The sequence below is a fragment of the Suricata suricatta genome, chromosome 8, assembly GCF_006229205.1.
Source record: "Suricata suricatta isolate VVHF042 chromosome 8, meerkat_22Aug2017_6uvM2_HiC, whole genome shotgun sequence".
Taxonomy (NCBI): domain Eukaryota; kingdom Metazoa; phylum Chordata; class Mammalia; order Carnivora; family Herpestidae; genus Suricata; species Suricata suricatta.
Window position 1 is genome coordinate 119,071,485 of NC_043707.1, and position 19,495 is coordinate 119,090,979.

At 41.6% G+C, this 19,495-nt stretch overlaps 1 protein-coding gene across 16 annotated transcripts in view; it reads left to right on the forward strand.

Moving 5' to 3' along the window:
• The window catches only part of PUM1 (pumilio RNA binding family member 1), a 131,849-nt gene that overhangs the window by 54,531 nt on the left and 57,823 nt on the right, over positions 1-19,495 (forward strand). For 11 of the 16 annotated variants that reach the window (XM_029948287.1, XM_029948295.1, XM_029948297.1 and 8 more), the window contains 4 exons: positions 4,345-4,453; positions 5,414-5,592; positions 15,278-15,444; positions 17,433-17,703. The exons of 2 other annotated variants lie outside the window; for them this stretch is intronic. In XM_029948287.1, the coding sequence (XP_029804147.1) occupies positions 4,345-4,453; positions 5,414-5,592; positions 15,278-15,444; positions 17,433-17,703 (726 nt within the window). The remainder of the gene's footprint in view (positions 1-4,344; positions 4,454-5,413; positions 5,593-15,277; positions 15,445-17,432; positions 17,704-19,495) is intronic. 3 more of the 16 variants (XM_029948298.1, XM_029948299.1, XM_029948289.1) reach the window with 2 other exon arrangements.

Here is a 19,495-nt window from a genome sequence, read left to right on the forward strand (position 1 = left end):
TAGTTGACTCGAATATGTGACTGCTACTAATTTTCAGTAAGCTTCACATGTCTAAGCCCATCTAATTTTGCAGAAGTTAATACATTTTTAATGTAGAAGGGCTATGAGGCAAAGTAGGGGAGAATGGGAAATGAAAAGCATGTAAGTTTTTTCAAAATCAAAAGCACATGGACTGTAGATACTAGAAAAGGAAAGAGGAGTGCTTCATCAAAATAAACTTTTATTTTTAAAAAGATTTTGTATTACTTATTTATTTTTAAAGTTTGTTTATTTTTGAGAGAAAGAAAGTACAAGGGCGAGCAGGGGAAGGGGTGGAAAGAAAGAGAGAGAGAGAGGGAGACAGAATCCCAAGCAGGCTCTGCACTGTCAGCATAGAACCTGATGCAGGGTAGGCTCAAACCCATGAACCGTGAAATCATGACCTGAGCCTAAATTAAGAGTCTGACACTTAACTGACCGAGCCACCCAGGCGTCCTATTTATTTGTTTGTTTGTTTGCTTATCAAGAAAGGACCTGTAGGGGAGGAGGGGCAAGCAAGCTCCTTACTCAACGCTGACCCCGGTGTGGGGCTTGATGCTACCGACCCTGGGATCATGACCTGAGCCAAAATCAAGAATCAGATGCTCAGCTGACTGAGTCATCCATGTGCACCTCTTAAAATCAGACTTTTAAGAAATGTTTTGAACATGTTCGGAACAACGGTATTCAAGTACATTCACAACCATGTTAGTTCCTCTTGCCACCTGATAGGTTACTTCAATATCTCTTGGCTTAAAACAAAGGAGTTGTTTATATGTCACAGTTTCTGTGAGTTGAGAACCTACTCCTGGCTTTGAAAGACCCTCTCTTTCAGGGCCCCTCCCCGGCTGCACTCAGGCCTGCAGCGGGGGCTGCAGCCATCTCAGAGTGCAGCCGGGGAGGGGGTCTGCTTTTAAGCTCACTTACGAGGTTGATGTTGGGATTAAGTTCCTAACAGGTTGTAAGACCGAGGGCCTGAGTTCCTGATGAATTGATAGCCCATGGCCTTTCTTGGTTTTTGCCCCATGGGGCCTCATACAGGGCAGGTCACAGCGTAGCAGCCAGCTTCCTCGAAGTGAGCAAGCAGGAGGGCACGAGAAAGAAGCAAGATGATCGTCGTTTTTTGTAAGGTAATTTTGAAGGTGACACGCCATCACACGTATTATTCCTTAGGAGCAAGTAATTAGGTCCAGCCCACGGTCAAGGGAAGCGGGTTACATACAGGCATGAGCTCCAGGAGGCAGAGGTCCTAGTCTAATGCTGTTGACCATGCAAGTGAGGGGTGGAGATGGGTATGTTGTGGAGGACCGTGAGAAAGGCTAGGTTCTGTAGAAGCTCCAGAGATTCTGAAGAGCTTTGCTAAGTTTGATTCTGTCTTTGCCCACGTTGCTTGGTGTGGTATTTTAGTTTTCTTCCCATTTGGAGAGCACTCTTGCAACCCATTGGTTCCATCTTTATCTCTCCCAGAATCAGCATTCTAGCGCCTTCTTCTCCCACCCTCTTTTTCATTATCTCTTACACACTTGCCTGTTTAGTCCAAGCTGTTTGCATTGATAATAGTTAGTTGACCTCCTCATTACTACTTTGCCAAAGCATGTAGAGTTCTAGTACTTCTTGGGCTGTTCCTAGTCTCTCTGTAGGATTTACATTTATACCGATTGCTAACAGTGAGAGAAATGGTTGACTCTTAGTATCTGATGAGAGTCTTGGGGCTTGTGGTATTCATTCCTTTGAGACTTGCTGCATCCATTACTACTTTGAAGTAACATCTCCACTGTTTAGCACCTTTCTATATGTTTGTTGTGTTGTTTCTTTTGAGAGAATTTGGCCTGGAACCAGCCTTGCTTACATGTTCACCTGCTTTTGCTGGCTTTGCATGTTATGATAGCCTGGCAAGCTTTAGTGAAAGATGACAGGATTCCAGAAGTCATTTTTGAAGCCTTGAGTTCAGGGACTGCTGCTTTCAGTAAGCAGTTTGACAAATTACAAACACTGTATTTGCATGTGGAGGCTGGTATTCAAAGAAGCTTTTCCTTGAGTTCTAAGTAAAGATTCCATATTTGTGTGGAGAGGGAGGGTGCCATTTTAACTCTTTAAGAGAATTTATGTTTATTTTTGAGAGACAGACAGTGAGACAGTGGGAGTGGGCGAGGGGCAGAGAGAGAGGGAGATGCAGAATCTGAAACGGGCTCCAGGCCCTCAGCTGTCCGCACAGAACCCAACTCGGAGCTTGAACTCACCAACTGTGCAATCTTGATCTGAGCTGAAGTTGAATGTTTAACCAACTGAGCCATCCAGATGTCCCTTGACTGTTTTTTGATGACCTCTGCTCTTTCTATTATTATATGGAAAACAGTTCCACTATTAATGGGAATTAACCAGTAAGTGAGGAAGTCCCTTCTGCTGACATTCTTGTACACAGAAGAGAAGTTGATGCACACTCCTGTTTGTTCATACTCCCTACAAAACACAGGAGAAAATTCACAATTTTAGTTGGAAAAGCTACAACCAAAAGGGAAATATTTGTAATCTTGAGAGAGGTTGTTTTTGAGACTAAAAGAAGAAAAGTTTAAAAACAACTCTTGGATAGTGCTTGAGTAGTTCACATTAATGTTCAGTTGTCCCTCCTGTTTTGCCTTGGTGTGATGCCACTGGATCCACTTATTGAGAACCTACTGTGTGGTGGGCATCGTGCTAGGCACTCGTCAACACCACCTCCAGTCATCACAACCTGAACATTGTTTCCCTCATCATTACAGAAAGAATGAGGCCTAGGGCAGTTCAGTTTGTCCTAGGACACATCAAAGTTGTCTAGTCCATGACTTCCGACCCCACAGCTTAGCTCTCCCTTCCTCCCACTGCTGTTCCCCCCACCTTCGCCCCCATCTCAAGTTAACAGACCAGCTCTGTCCTAGTTTCCCTCAGGGAATGAACCCATGAGGCATTCTAGCACTGACTGCTTAACACTGTTCATCTTCAAGTAAACGTATGTTTACTAAATGTCACACCAAAATGTGTCTTTTGTCATGATCTTGCTGGATTAGAAAATAACAAATTAGGGACTGAAGAGAAACTGTGTGTGGGAAACTGTTTTGACCAGGTTGTAACCTAGGCCTACCAGGTAGATGTATAGAGATAGATTGAAACTAGGCTGAGAAACCCAGAATCCAGATTTGGAAAGCCAAGGTTGATTTCGGTGCCGGCAAAGTTGAGTTCTTTCCCCATTATCACTGCACTGTGGGTTACAAATTGGTAAGTTGAACCTTTATTGTCAAGGAGGAGAGCAAATATTTTGCTTTCTGATTTTTGATTCTGTTCCTCTGAGAACTTCAACTCTCCAGGCGCCCTCTTTTATGCTCGAAAGCAGAGATTACTGTCTCAGACTTCTGAATTTCCTGTCTGACTAGTAGTAGTTGAAATGAAAACATACTTAGAGGAAATAAGGGGGATGTTTTAATGAGTGAAGCTGATGACTGAATGAAGAATGATGGAATTCTAGTGGAATTTCACTTTGTTACCCTGGTCACTAATGCTTTGGTCTTGTGCAAAACTGTACTGGTTTTGCTTACATGGTACTTGGCATTTCTTTGGTCACAGCCAGTTTAAAATTCTCATATTGGTTTAGGGCCAGTGATGTATACACTTCTGTGAAGCATGGAATTTTTGTGAAGTCACTTTAATGGTGTTACTAAATTTTGTTAAAATTAACTGAGGTTAGGAGGTTTTATTTCTCTTCCATTAATGGGGAAATAGCTTCTCTCTTTCCAAAATCTTGGAATAGGTTAATGTTGTGGTTGGGAAGATTTTTGTTTGTTTTTCTTTCTGGTAATGAAAGTGCTTTGTTTAACACAATCTGTGTGAAGGAGGTGAGTTTTGCCTCTAGCATTCCATAGCTGGGGTCTGAGTTCATGCCCCAGCTTGAGTAACATTGAATGGCTGGTTAGTGCAGATGTAGGGAGAAGTAGTGTGTTGGTAGTTGTAGGTACATTCTTTTTCAAAAGGAGTCTTCTTAGCAAGCATTTAGCTAACATTTACTCCCCTTTCCCCTGCCCCTCCCCCCCCTAAAATCTTGGCATAGGTTAAATGAATAATTCTAGATATTTAAGCTAGCCTCTATTGTGGTGGGTTGATCTGTGGTCCCTCCTCGCCTTAGGCCTCTCTGTGACTTTTACCAAATATACATAAGTGCTCCGACCACAGTCTGTGTATTCAGAGCCCGTCAGAGCACATGAGCATCTGCAGTACCTTGTCTAAAAGAAAGTGTTGACTGCTGTACTTTCATCCTTTATGAATTCTTTAAAAGCATCTATTATTTTTAATTTGCAGCAGCTCTTGCCAGGTAAAAAGTTTTGGGAAACAGATGAATCCAGCAAAGATGGACCAAAAGGAATATTCCTGGGTGATCAATGGCGAGACAGTGCCTGGGGAACATCAGGTAATCTAGATCTAGCGTCTGTACTGTGATTTATGCCTGTCTTAGAGCTCCTTTCCTCAGCAATCGGCAAGTCATGAATCTCACACCAGTGACATAAGCATGTCAAGCAGTGTCCTGTTCTTTAGTATAATTGCCACGAAGGAGCTTATATGATGTAATTTATTAAAACATAATTAACACAAAATCAAATCTTCAATATTTTACTGAAGTGCTAGCCACAGGGGAGTGGTCTTATTTGAAATGACCCTAATTTCAGCTATAACTTCTTGTTCTGTACTGCTGTCAGCGTACTTGGAATTAGAAAATCCATGCCTGCCATTTGAAGTTCATGTTTCTTTTTCCTCCCCTTCCCCCCCTGTGTACTGTGTATGGGATGATCTATTTGGAAATGTGGTTGGGGCCAAATCAAGTCACTGGGCACGGATGCTCTTCTGACAGACCGCCCCTGAAGAGGGCTGGGGAGAGCCTGTAGAGGCACACACTGACAGCAGGAAGAAGTAACAGAGCATAGGGAGGAAGGAGATGGAAAACCCAAAAAGCCAATCTGCTGTGCGACAGCGCGATGTAAAAATGGAACCTCAGATGACAGTGAGTCATCATAAAATGTCAAATTATGTTGTTGGGTTTAAAAAGGGCAGTAAAATCACATTTTGTTTTACTAATATTATTAATAAAATATATTAAAACGAAATTCTGCTACTTGAAAGGGGTAAATAGTTTATCCACTATAGCTAGATAAACCAGTTATTGTTCTGCTGTCCTGGATATATGAGGAGTGTGCTCCGTTTTCCTTAGTTTATGTAGAATTTATAGTTAGGGGCAAACACAATAGGCGATTTTGGCTCACCTGACCGTGGCAGGCTTCCTGATTCCCAGTCACTGGTTTATCCATGAGACGTCACTCGTAATTTGTTTGAGCCTCTGGCTGCACTGTATCATGCTTGTGTATCTTTTTTGTAGATCATTCAGTTTCCCAGCCAATCATGGTGCAGAGAAGACCTGGTCAGAGTTTCCATGTGAACAGTGAGGTCAATTCTGTACTGTCCCCACGGTCGGAGAGTGGGGGACTAGGCGTTAGCATGGTGGAGTATGTGTTGAGCTCATCCCCGGGCGATTCCTGTCTAAGAAAAGGAGGATTTGTAAGTTGGCTTGAGGAACTTGTTCCTATCTCTCCCCCCACCCTCACCCCCCCAAAGCAAACCTGCCTGTTTAGTTTCCTTAGATATTCACAGCTCTAATTACAGTGTATTTTAAACCATTTTTATTGCAATTAGATGTCTGCAAACACAGTAGGAGATGTATACTGAACTTTTTAAAAACAGAGACATGATGTTTTTGGGGGGGATACATTGATAATAATGTGAGGTAGAACTGAAATCTAGTTTTCAGTTCATTGGTCTATCAGAAGACATTTTTGGTTTAAAACAAACAAAAAATTAAAAACAAGGAATTAAAATAAGAAAGCTGAAGCTGGGGTGTCAGTAGGGAATAGACCTGAGAGCAGTGATTTGCCAATACCCAGAAATCCTTAAAGTGGACCAGATATGTAGGAGCATTCTTGTTTTGCTAGCTAGGCTTTAATTAATTATGGTATGGTCTTTGGCCCTCTTATACCTTGCCTGCCAGGGAATTAGAGTGCCTGTTAGTTCCTGTTGTGGTGCGGGGGGAGGGAGTGTTCATCACCACCCGACCTCTCTGATGCTCAGTTGTTGCCAAAGCAGCTTCTCTGTCAATAGCTTCTTCCCTTTTGAGTCTTAAGCAGTCTTCCTCAAGCATCTTTGAGAGCCTTTCTTTCTCAAAACTGGTTCTTTTCTTGTCATCAGCTTTCTAGATCTAGCAATCTTACCATGAATTTCCATTTGAGTCTTCCTCACTTTGTGTTCTGTGACTGGTTTTATATTCCGTGTCACAGCCAGGAAGGCCAGGAAAGGCAGCGTGAATCTGTTTTCCCTCCTTTCCTTCTGACTTGACTTTGCTTTGTACCTTATCAAAGTCCTTTCTCTGTGAGGTCTTTTTTGGCTAATACTGTTTTTTGGCAGTCTTATAAAAGACCTTAGATCCCCCAAATCCTCCCATCCAAGTATTAACCAGACCGACCCTGCTTAGCTTCCGAGATCACACAAGATCGGGTGCGTTCAGGGTGGTATGGCCGTAGACCATTCCCCCAAATCCTATTAATAATTTTGCCTCCATAGCTATCTTACTTTATCTTACACCATTTATTATCAGTATTTTTTAAAACCATTTATCTGTTGCTAGATATCAGAGGCTTGGTCCTCTTTTCCTCATTCCACATGCAACTTCTTTGGAGTAATAGGAGATCATTTTTGGTGCAGTTTCCTCATGTGTCAACTACAATTCCTTGATACATTAGTGGATGTGAACTGAATGACTGTTGACATGGTTGGCATGAAGAGAGCAGGTGACATTTAAACTGCCCAGAATCCACACGGAGTCAGCTTTATGCTAGGCTTGTCAGAGACCATGCTTCAGCTGATACTGACACTTGTCATGTGCTTGGAGCTTTTAATTCCACAGAAAACCCAGAAAAAATTTAACTTCTCTAAGAGGATGTTCTGGATTTCTCCCAGCTTCACACCTAGGAATTTGGTGTGAGGAATTTAGCCAGAAGAGGATCTTTTATTTTTATAAAAACCTTTAGGATGATCAAGGGACTAAACTGGGGCCTTTGTCTTGAGTCTTGAGTACTGGTCATTCCAAAGCTGACCTGATCGGTTTTGGGCCTTTTGACCTTGCAAAGACATAGGTCAGGTTCAGTGGCTTGTGGATCAGGTAGGAAAAGACTTCTTTATTTGAATCTTCCCAAGAGACTGCTTAGGAAAAATAAGATCTACCCTTTGGATGTGAGGAATGGGTTCGGGCAAAATGATCATTTCCTTCTTGTCCCATGGGAAGGATACTGTTACTTCTTCTCTTCTTTCACCTATCTCCAGTGCACCTCTCTTTCTGTCCTGACACTTTCCCTGTCTCACGAGCACAAATTTCTCAGGAAGTGTTGCCTGCTAATTTCTGCATAGAACTTTTTTTGGTTAGTTTTTGTCCAGTATAGGATGGTATTGTGCATAGATCAGTTGTTAGTGTGGTGAACTGAAACCTGTATGCATCTTGCCATAAATTCTCTATCCTGTGTGTGACCAGTTCCTAATTCCTGGGTATCAGCCAGGAGGCACATGCCTGGGTTATTGTAAAGTTTGCAAGCAGGTAGAAAAATAATTGGAATCAAGAGAAAGATAAAATCCTGGGACTGAATTATTATGATTTTTGCCTGCTTCTCTCTTTTACACATTTATTTCCTCTGTTAATCTTATGACAAAGCAGTATCTTCTGCATCATTGTCTTATATTAGATTTTGTAAAGGTGGCTTTGATCCTGAGTTGTCTCGAGAGACTGGCAATTTTTAGTCTTTGTACAGTATTGTCACCAGAGGAGTTTAAGACCTCAGGATATAGAGGTCAGAAAATGGAACTCTCACAGGCAGATAATTTACTGAGCCTCTGAGGTTTGCATAAAGATAAATGAAACTTCTTCAAATATGTTCCAGCGTCTTCTTAAGAGGAAACTTATCGTGGGTAATGAAATACTATCCCGTATTTTGACTTGAGTTACATCTAAAGGGTGATACAGAGGACTGATCAGTATCATCAGGCTACCACATTGCATATCCAGTCTTTTCGTGGATGGAGGCCTGAGGAGCAGTGAACTCCTTTTATCGCTTTTATGGCCTGCCTTGGCTCTGCCTGTTTGTTAGGGTGACATTTGACCAAAACTCTGGGAACGGAAGCCTGAATCACTCTTTGGTTGTCATGGAATGCATGTATCATCTTGGAGAAGGTGAACCTTCTTTCTTTCTTCCTTCCTTTTTTTTTTTTTTTTTTTTTAAATCTAGTCTGTCATTGGAAGTGTTGAGTTCAGAAAAGAGAATCTGCTGCTTTGTAGATCATTATTCTAAGAGTGTTAGTTGGTGGTTATGGGTCAGAGCACTCATATATTTTTACTTTTTCGGTAGCCAGACCTCTAGTAAACCATGGGGAGACTCCATTTTAATTCTTAGAGCTGGGAACTTCATCTTCGATAGTATAATGAATGTAGACCCCAAAGCAAGTGTTAAGGGGCCATTCTTGGATACTGACAACAGATAATCCAGACCCTAACTAACTTTTAAAGGTAGTTTAGAACTAAAGTAATCTACTCATTCTACAGTGCTTTCTGTTTTCAGTAAGTGTATTTCTTGGTTACAGCTTGAATGAAGGTGTTTAACTCTTTAACTAGTCTGAGTTTTTTGAAGTTTATTTTGATTGTACAGATGGACTCAGTTGAGTAGTTTTGGCTTCTGTGATGAGAATGCTTTCAAGCCGACAGTAGGAATCCCACAGTAATATTTTATTCTTAGCACCCGCTGTAAAATTTTGGTAGTATTCCACATATGAATCAAAAACCAGGGTAGCAGGTTTCAGAATAATAGGAAAACTCAGAATACCGGTTAAGTCAGAGTTGAGTCTTTAAAATTTTCTTTTTGGAGCCTTTATTTTGTTTATCCCTGGAATAAGGTAGTCTTCCTCCCCTGCCTACCCCCAAAAGCATGGTTCAGAGTGGGTACAGTATCACACAGGACTACTGTATTGTGAGGCCACTGTGGGAAATGTCCCACCGAAGGACCCTGCTGTCTGCCTTTGAAATACCAGATGATCTTCAAATAGATTGAGGCCTAGCAAGTCAGAAGAGTGGGTCATAAGTTCTACGTTTCTGGTTTCTGGTATCTAGGGAAATGAGAAGACCATTTAAACTTCAGTTGAGGCGAAGAGCACCTTGACCTTGCAGAAGAAAGATCTTTAGAAAAGAATACCTTGGGCAGGCCTTTCTACTTGTGTGTGGAGACTGTCTGCTCTCTGACCTGGAGGATGCGTGCACACTCATAGCAATTCGTTTGGGCCACAGAACTGGATAACTGGTTTTTCTAGTCTTCACTGCATTTGTTTTAGGTAACCAGTGCTACTTAATTGATTTCGTTTAAACATCGTGTGCAGGGTAAAGCAGTTCGAAGTCAGGGGTTTGAATTTCAGCTGAACCTTAATTTCCTCATCTGCAAAATGGAATAATTAAAAACCCACAAAGTCTCATTTGTATGGATGTGTAATATGTATGAAGATGCTTTATAAACCTTACAGAATCTTGCTCCACAAAGTCCGTGGGCATTATCACCACCTGGGAGCTTATTAGCAGAGCAGGATCTCAGACTCTACCCCAGACCTGTTGAATCAAAACCTGCGTATTGATTGACAGCATCCTCAGGTGATTTGCATGCACACTTAAGTTTGACAAATGCATAATTTTCTTGGAGGATTAAATTGCCAGGAAGCCACAGATCAAATTCAGAAAGGGAAACATAGAATCTGAAGCAGGCTCCTGGCTCTAAGCTGTCAGCACAGAGACCAACATGGGGCTCGAACCCACAAACCATGAGATCACGACCTGATCTCTGAAGGTGGATGCTTAGCTGACTGAGCCACCCAGGCTCCCCTGGTAGAGCTCCTTTAGAGTTGAACTTCTCTTGAACAAGAAATCTGCATGCTCTGCTATCAATGTCAAGCTTTCAAGTACTGACTAGATAAAAAGTTAAGGAAAAAACAACCAACTTGTAGAAAATGGTTTTGTTGTGTTTTCATGTCTGTAATAACAACAAATACCATTCTGCACAGTCAAGATATATGTATCTGGTGGTTACTACACAGAGGAGAGCACGCTTCTTACCTTTTTTCCGGACTAGGAATTAGGTTCTCACAGGTGCAGTGCCTGGTATATTCTGTGTTCCACAGTTTCTAAAGGGCACACCTCCCCACCTTGTTCATTTTGAAATTGGGATGCAGCCTGCCAGTGGTAGTCTATCACAGTTTAATTGCCAGTATTTCCTTATTAGCACATAAAATGATGGTATGTTTTATAAATTGATTTGGTGAAACAGAGTAGTTGGTCATGGCTCGATTCTGCATACGTATCTCAAGAAAATCAGTGGTACAAAGGGTCTACTGAGTAGAGCCGTAAGTTTTTCCCCCAGGGAAAGAGAGGACATAAGATATCTAGGATTTTTGAAGCTTTGAAGGGGAGGGCTGGATGTATGTGAAAAAGGCAGTGGGAAAAAGGATGTGAAAATGGAATAAAGTATTTTGAAGAATTTTTTTTAAATAGTCGCACTTTTATGAATTGCCTTATTTAATCCTTGAAACAACCATTTGAAGTAGATACTGTTGTCCCTATGAATTTATAGATGCAAAAAATGAGGTTTAGAAGGAAGGTGGTTGGGCCTGGATTCAAACTTTGTTCTGATTTTGGATATGCAAAATGCTCTTTTTTGGAAAGAAGGGCAGAAAGTTATTAATCTCATTGAATGTGACTTGCCTCATGGAGCATTATGGTAAGATCAGTGCAGTAAGAGAAGAAATTAAACTCTCATTTCTCTGACTCATTCAGAATTAATAGGTATTCTCTTGAAATATTCCTCCTGTTATGTGAGGCCTTTGACGAAGCTGAGCCATAAATGGATGGACTCTGACCTGAACAAGATCAAGTTCTTCTCCCTGTCTGCCCTTCTCTCAGGTCTTTATCTAGCAGTGGGACAGAGTCTTCCGCCTCCGTCTAAACCGGGGTCTCTCAGAGCCCTTCTTGGCCCCACTCTTGAGAATTTGATTGGGCTTGGCCATGTGCATCTTGAGCACTCATTGAATCCTCTATGTGAATACTACAGGGTTGAGTTAACATTCATTTAAAGGAAGCCCACAATAAAAGGATGCCATTAATCCCTCTTTGTTTTTTCCTTTATTTAGATAATAGACTTTTTCAGTACTATTATGTATTAGGTAATGTGTGGCAAAAAAAGCCAAACAAAAACCCTGCCTTTATGATGCTTATGTTGGACTTAATTACAGTGGTTCTCATTTGTGAGTGCTTATTAGAGTTGTCGGAGGAGAAGCTTTTTATAACACTTGTGGGAGCTTCTGCAGACCAATTAAATCTGAATCTCTGGGTGAGAGCCCAGATATTTGTAAATTTTAAAAAGATTGTGATGTTCACCACTAACCGTGCAGCCACTGCGCTGTGGAAATGGGTGTTCCTGGGAGGGCTAGATTGGCTGTATACTTGTGTTAGAGTTAAGCCGGTTAATTGGGGGCATTTGAGAGTTTAAATCTTGATATCATTGATAATGTTATTTAAGAAATGCCATCCCAGTGAATAGCTTTTACTAATTATCGTATTACTTTAATATAAAATGATTTATACTCCATGAATCTTTTGCATGTGCATCATATCATAACTACTCTGCTTTAATAAAATTATCCCTGTTCTGTAGACAAGAAAACGAAGACTCAGGTTTCGTGACCTGTCCAAAGTCCTGTGACCACTTAAGTGTTAGCAGTTGAGGAAGAATGTAGGTTTTGTGCAATCTGGATTCCTCCTTTCCCTCCCCTCCCCTCCCCTCTTCCTTACCTTTCCTTTCCCCTTCCTTTCCAGAGAGAGAGAGAGAGCATGCACACTTGTGAGCTGGGGCAAGGGGCAGAGTGATAGAGAGAGAAATACTTAAGCATCTTAAGCAGGTTCTGTGCTCAGCACAGAGCCCAATGTGGGGCTTGATCCCAAGACCCTGGACCAGGACCTGAGCCGAAATCAAGAATCGGGATGTTCAACCCATTGACCCACCCAGGTGCCCCTGGATTATGTCTTTCTTAAAGACCACATAGCTATGAATATGTCCTTAACTTAAATATTAATTTTTTAAAAATCTCATAAAATGTACCATCCCATTTCTACACCTGTTCTTCTCTCTCTAGAGTGTTTACATTCCTAAGAGACCATTTATATGATCCTGAACCCTGTATTCTCTTTGAAGAGCAGACTTTTGACAAAAAGTCTTCCCACTTGTGCTCTTGGTATCATTCAGAAATCAGACTTGCCACCCTGCCAACCATTTTTATTTAGGGCTATCCTTGATTTACTGAACCTTTTCTCTTGAGTAAACTTTTTTTTAAAGTTCATTTATTTATTTTGAGAGAGCATGAGCAGGGGAAGGACAGATGGGGGTGGGGAGGGAGAGAGAGAGAGACAATGAGAATGAGAGTGAGAATGAATCCCCAGCATCCCCCTCGCTGTCTATGTGGATAGAGCCTGATGCAGGGCTTGAAGCCAAGATCATGACCTGAGCTGTAACCAAGAGTTGGATGCTTAACTGACTGAGCCACCCAGGTGGTCATATTTTTACTGAAATATGACCTATGTGCTGAAAAGTATATAAATCATGTATGTTCATCTTTATGTGTTTCTACAAAATGATATACCCAGTGACCACCCAGATCAAGGAATCTTCCCTCTCTTGGATCCCCCACCTTCGAATAGAAGGAACCTACTACTCTGAGGGATGAATAGCTTACTCAGATTAGGAAACCAGGCATCTGTATTTTATATGAACAGACTGTACAATATTTGTGAGAAATGGCCCATCCTAGGGATTCCTTTGAAAATCTAGCCCTTGGCAATATAATTGAGAAAGTTAAGTATCAGTGACTGTTTTCAGGCCATAGCAGTTGGCTTCGAGACAGGCCAAACAGCTTCTCAGCAAGCCCTTCTAAAGTGTCACCGAGGAAAGGAAATGCAGAGTGTTGATTTGGTGAAAGTGAATCTTCCTGTCACCAGGTTTCTTGCTTGTTTATCCCATTTTCTTCCTATTTTTGCCACCAGACCTTTTGAACTGTTTGTGAGAAATTGGAGTTGAACTGTTTCTTCTGAGCCAGTGAGTTGATTTGTAGATTTCGGGAAGCTTGCTTAGTTGTGTGAGTGGGATGATCCTTTGGTACTCTTGTAACTGCACGTTAACTAACGGTGTCTAATGGGGTTGCTTGTTGTCTAGGCCGTGTCACGGCCCCCTGGACTCTTACGATAAAGACAGTGGGAAGGTCCTTCTTATGTTAAGAGTTCAGTTTTGCAGGACTTTTTGGTCATTTCGGTTTTCTTTGTCATATTTTTTTTTAACTTCTGCTAGGCACTGTATTCAGTACTGGGGACGGGAAGATGAATACGTGGTTTCTGTCAGTCTTACCTTTGCGGTAGGAGGGAGGTGTTGTTTCTGGACATTTTGAAACATCTTTCTGTCTTTAGAATCCTATCACATTCCCATCTCTGCTTTGGGATCTCCCTGTGGTACTTAATTGGCTGTTGTTCACTCCTTTTAAACCTGTAACAGTCTTACACTTTGAAGATTCTCCTGTGAAAGTCCCATCTCAGTGCCTGCCAAAACTATACTTTACCATCTTGATACCACATGAGATGGGGTTGTATATCCTTTCTATGTTCCTTCATATGTTCTTTGGTTCATATTAGCTGTGAAATACTTTTCTGTTTCTTGAACTGAGAATGATTTTGAAAGTAAAATAGCCTCTAAACTGCAGGTGAAAGCTCTAAGAATGTCAGGATTCATGAGTCACCTTCTCTGGGCCAGAGATCACCGGGAACTCACCTGAGAGCATCTGTGTATTTTGCACTCGTTGGTCTGCCTGTTCCCGTGGGGGCTGTTGTTCCAGCCTCCAGTATTGACACCCACCCCCACCCCAGAAGGTAGTTGTGGTGACTGCAAAGGCTGTAAAGCAGCTCCTCTTTTTCTCATTGGCTCTTGTCCTTTGCCAGGAGCTTTCATTTGGTCCAGGTGTATTTGTTTCTTCTTTGACTAGAAGTCAGTGGTGAGGACAACAAGCAAGGTTCCTTCTCTCCAGTTTTATAAAAGTAAAGGTTACTTACCATTTGGTAAGATTCTGCAAAGCTCTGTGAGTCATGTCAAGTCACTCTACCAAATCTTCATTTCCTTTTGGAAGTCAAGGCACACTTATTTTATATGTCCAGGTCTTAATTTAGGATTGTTGGTGAGAGGGGACAGACTTAATTTCCTTAGAAGACAAGGCATCACAGTGTGCTTGGCACCAAGACAGTTCTTTTAGGTCCAGTCTCTCGGTCTTCGTAGCTTGAAACACTTCAGAGGTCAAGTGTGCTGTCTCAGCGATCCAGCTGACGGTGCTCCCTCATGGTCTCATGAGCTGCTGTGGGAGAGGCGGACAGTGAGACAGCAGATAAGGCCTTCTCAGAGGACTTTTGGTGAAAGACTTTCACAGTTAGATTTAACATGTTTTGAAGGATTAAAGAAAAATTAAAGTGGAGGATGATTGGTGAATTATCCATGCATTCAGTAAGCCTTGAGAAGTATTGTGGAGCAGAGGTGGGGGGGTGCTCATTGATTCGCAGGGCAGATGTCCCAAGTTAAAGGGTAGGATGACTGAATTGGACTGATGTCAGACCACACTTAGCACAGAATTCAGAAGCAAGGGAGTTTACACAGGCAGTGTCATAGTAGGAAATTATTTTCGTAGGCTTAACACCTTCTAACTAGACTGTTAGCTGCCACACCTAGGGCTTATTCGGAGTCATCCTGTTATATGGAGTTAGAATTGGAAGTCAAGAAGTGGGATCAAGAGATGTAAAATTGCAGCTGGGCTGTGGGTAGAAAAGAAAAAATGGGATGGTGGGGCATTGGGCTTGGTAAGACCGTCCTAAACTCTGTAACATAATTGTATATGTCTGTCTCCCCCATTTGGCAAGACTTTCTGCAGTGTTCCTGCCTCTGTGTTGTCTGTTAATTAGATTGTAATGTCTTGAAAGGGCACGGACACTATCCTGTTCTAATTAGCATCTAGTGTAGTCTGGTGTCCACAGTGGTTGCCCACTATTATTAGTTGATGATGATTAGTGAAGCTGAAGCTATTTTTTAAACAGGGCCCAAGGGATGCAGACAGTGATGAAAACGACAAAGGTGAAAAGAAGAACAAGGGTACGTTTGATGGAGATAAGCTAGGAGATTTGAAGGAGGAGGGTGATGTGATGGACAAGACCAATGGTTTACCAGTGCAGAATGGGATTGATGCAGACGTCAAAGATTTTAGGTTTGTATGTTTTACACTTCTGGTTCTTGAATGGGGGCTATGGGCTTTGGTTTTGATGCAGCTTTATTTTGATTTCAGTTTTTTTTTTCTTTCCCTGTCCTTTTTGAGAATTGGGTCTAATGTAGGCCATATGACAAAAATTCTAAATTTACTGGTAAAGTGGAACTTTTGAGAGCTTTGCCAAAACAGTAGATTTTTTGCATCTGCATAGGACTCTGTTACTTGCAGAATGATTCTATATGTATCATTGCAGTGATTCACAAATAAAACCACGTGGGGCTGAGTTCCTTGCAACTTGCCCCAAGTTTCTCCCAAATCACTCTCTTGGAAGTAACCATGGTCACTAAAGGAAGTGTGTCCTAGCTCCCTGGCATGTTAGTGTGGAGAGAAACAGTTGAGAACTTAGGCATTATATCATTTGAGACTCATAAGCTCCCTTTGAGATAGGTGGGTCAGTATCATTTCCCTCATTTTGAAGACCCAGAGATGTAGCTTACATGACTAGTTCTTAATTGTATCCCTTCCATGGATGTTTCTCATTCCATCTCTGGTCCTGATTGATTTGTAGGTTTTACCCTGTAATTTAATATACACAGTGTTCAAATAATATTGTATGCTTTCCACATTTGGCAACATTCTTAAAAGTAACCTTAAAGGTAACCTTTACTGGTGGTATATAATTTACAAAAGCCTTAGTGATGTACAGATAGAAAATTTAATTTTGAATAATTTTAATGTTAGTCTAAAGCTAACGTAGTGTGTCTAAGTACACACACATCTGTCTCTGACCCTAATTTCTCCCAAAGCCAGAATTAAAATTCATTTTGGATCATTGCTTGCAGAACATAGTTCAGTTGTTTAGTATTCCTAATCTAATTTTTTAATCTTGTGAGTGTAAAGAATTGTACTCTCTGGAGGAAATTTGAGGCACAGAGTAGTAACCACGTACCTGAGGTCTTTCAGGTGAAGTGGATCGGCTTCCTGTTCCGATTCTCAGGCAGCCGGTAGCAAGGTTTGGCAGTATTTGACTTCAGGCGGGGTGGTGGTAGGGCATGTGTGTGAAAGGGACTATGCAGTAGCTTTAATTTGTACCAGTTGTAGGGTTTCTTTTAGGCCTGAAGGGCACAGAATGCGCTCAATGGCTATGCTCCCCTTACTAGAATGAAATACTGTTTGATATTAGTCTGATTTGGAATTACACAGTCCTCAGTCCTTTTACGTAGGGTGGTCATGTATCCTGGGCCACCCAAGATAGTACTCATTTATACCATGTCCCAGGATATTTATTAATAGTGCCCCCCCCCTTTTTTTTTCCTTTTAGGAGTATCCTGGTTTGGATGATAAGTTATACCCTCATTTATAATTCTTGGAGTTGTCTCCTCAGCAGGGGCATATCTTAGATAATGAATTCATTTTGTACTGCTTTATAATGGTTTGCTGCTTCTGGTTGCTTAGAAGGAGAAAATGAGAGACAGTTTTAGCACTGACAAGTAGTACCCAGATAATGCTTAAATTTTTTTTCACCTATAAAAAATACTTTAAAAACAGAATCATTCTCATCTATGGAATTTCCCCCTAGAAGCTCCTTTTTCCATTGGGTCTCTGCTTAAAGAGTAGGTGTTGTGGGGGGGAGGGGCATAGTTTACTACCTGCATTTTGGAACCTGTTTTCATGGATGCCACAGGTAGCGCTTTTTCCAGTTTATTCATTGTTCCTCAAATCTGGGACCTTTGGTTAAAGGGATTGTAAATTAATAGTAGTTAATGTGGATTTATGGGGTGGGTTGTGGTGGGAAGACAAGGAATAGAAGAGTTGTTTTATAGGATATAAGATGTAAATATCATACAGTGTCTCTGGTTGTTTTGTAGAAATAGTGTTCGGTACTATTGATAATAAACTGCTCAAGGACATTGTCCTTAAACTTGGGTTGCTGTAGTGTCCCTCCCCGCTCAAAATAAGGTTTAATGCCCTTTACTTTCTCTGTTTAGCCGTACCCCTGGTAATTGCCAGAACTCTGCTAATGAAGTGGATCTTCTGGGTCCAAACCAGAATGGTTCTGAGGGCTTAGCCCAGCTGACCAGCACCAATGGTGCCAAGCCTGTGGAGGATTTCTCCAACATGGAGTCCCAGAGTGTCCCTTTGGACCCCATGGAACATGTGGGCATGGAGCCTCTTCAGTTTGATTATTCAGGCACGCAGGTACCTGTGGACTCAGCAGCAGCAACTGTGGGACTTTTTGACTACAATTCTCAACAACAGGTACTGTGTGTGTCTCTCTGTCACTCTCTCTTCTCTTCTCCAGCCAGCACATTATTCAAGTGACTAAGAATGGGGGGCATGGGAGGAGGGTGGCGTTATTTCAGGCTACCAATAGGCAGCCCTTCGTAACCCGACAGTGCTGTGGGCATATGAAAGCCCCTGTACCTTCCACTCAAGAAGCTGGTTCCCAAGCTGAGATTATTGGCAGGAGATCCCTCTGCTCTCCATGTGCTTACTTCCTTTGGCTCCTCTGTCACCCCAAGGCCTAGGGAATGGGTGAGGTAGTGTTACCTCTTGTAACACAATCCTCTTGGATGCTAAATTAATCTCTCTGAAGATTAATGTAATTGTGATGCCACTGGTTTGTTTTGTTTTTAAAATAGTAAACTGTTGCCTACTGCTGGCAGGGGTCCAGGGCCAGGTCATCTTATTTGTCATGTGTTTTAGTTAAGTGAGCAACTATAGATAACAGACATACCTGCTACTTTTCAAAAGAGTTTAAAATAGGATTAGGGGGAAAACACAAATCATTCTCTGTAAAATCTACAGTGAAATTACCTGGCTCTTTCTTTTCTTCATAATTCCTTAGAAAATACGTTGTGTGCCTTCTGGTTTTGAATGTGTGGTATGACTAACTCTGGGGCTTTCTGATCCTTCTGTTTAGTTAGAACACAAAGCAACTAACTAACTTATAAAGGGGGTAGGTCGCGTGCCTTCCCCATCTTGTCAGGTACCGCAAGTCCTTTCTTGTGGCTGGACGCACTCTGATGGGCCATGAATTTCTGATACGCATTAATTTTGGACTGGAGCATAAATATACACCTCTAGGCTTGAAAGGTTAAGTTTTCACTTTGAAGTTTAGAAATTCTATATCTATAGGGGAAATTGGCTTAGGTGCGGTCTTTGAGATCAGTGTATCCTACTGTCCTTCTGTTATTGTCATAAATAGTCGTTTTTAAGTGAATTTTGATTGAGAGGCAACTGGATACTAAAGTTAACCCTATGAAATTTACAAAAAGAAATCCCTTTAAGGGATGATGTGATGATATGTGTGCTCGTGTCAGATGGGTCGATTAGGTTTAATTGACAAACTCTTTTTCCAGAGAGTGTAAGCTGTTAAGTATCCACTACGCTCCCGTGGTTCCCAGTAAATACACCACCTCTTCATAAGAATGACTTTTTGTGCTTTTTCTCTTTTTCCGCTCTTTGCCCCATTTCACAGTGGATCCTCAAAGCAGCAGTTTTGGGTGAAGCCAGAAATTCCTTCAGGTGCTGAAGATACATTAGACTTAAAATGTGTGCCACACCGGCAAATGTAGGGGGACACTGCTGCCACACAGACCTCAGCTGGCTCAGCTTAGGGTAGGAGTATGGTTGTTCCCTGTCTAGATTGAGGTTTGTGAGGGTAAACTGCCTCTCATCAGAATTCTGTAACTTGCAATGTCAAGTTTTGTCTGAATCTTCCTTTACTCTGTCTTCTGTGGTCGGAACTTCCCCAGCAACGGATACAACTCTGGCCATTTTTGGTGCTTGGCTTTCCATTCCCCATCTAAACCAGTCTGACCCTTTGCTTGTAATTTTAGAAGTGTTTCCTTTTGTGAAGGAAAACCTGATGCTCTTTCATTTGTTTTTTTACTTCATAATCAGAGTTGGGATTCTCTCTTGATGTGTTGATCTCTGGTTTCTGGATAATTATTAGAACTTGAACAGATAATGTCCTTTTGCAAACTTATAAGCCGTTAACATGATTATACCAAATACAGCACCCACTCAGATTTATGAAACCTGGTAT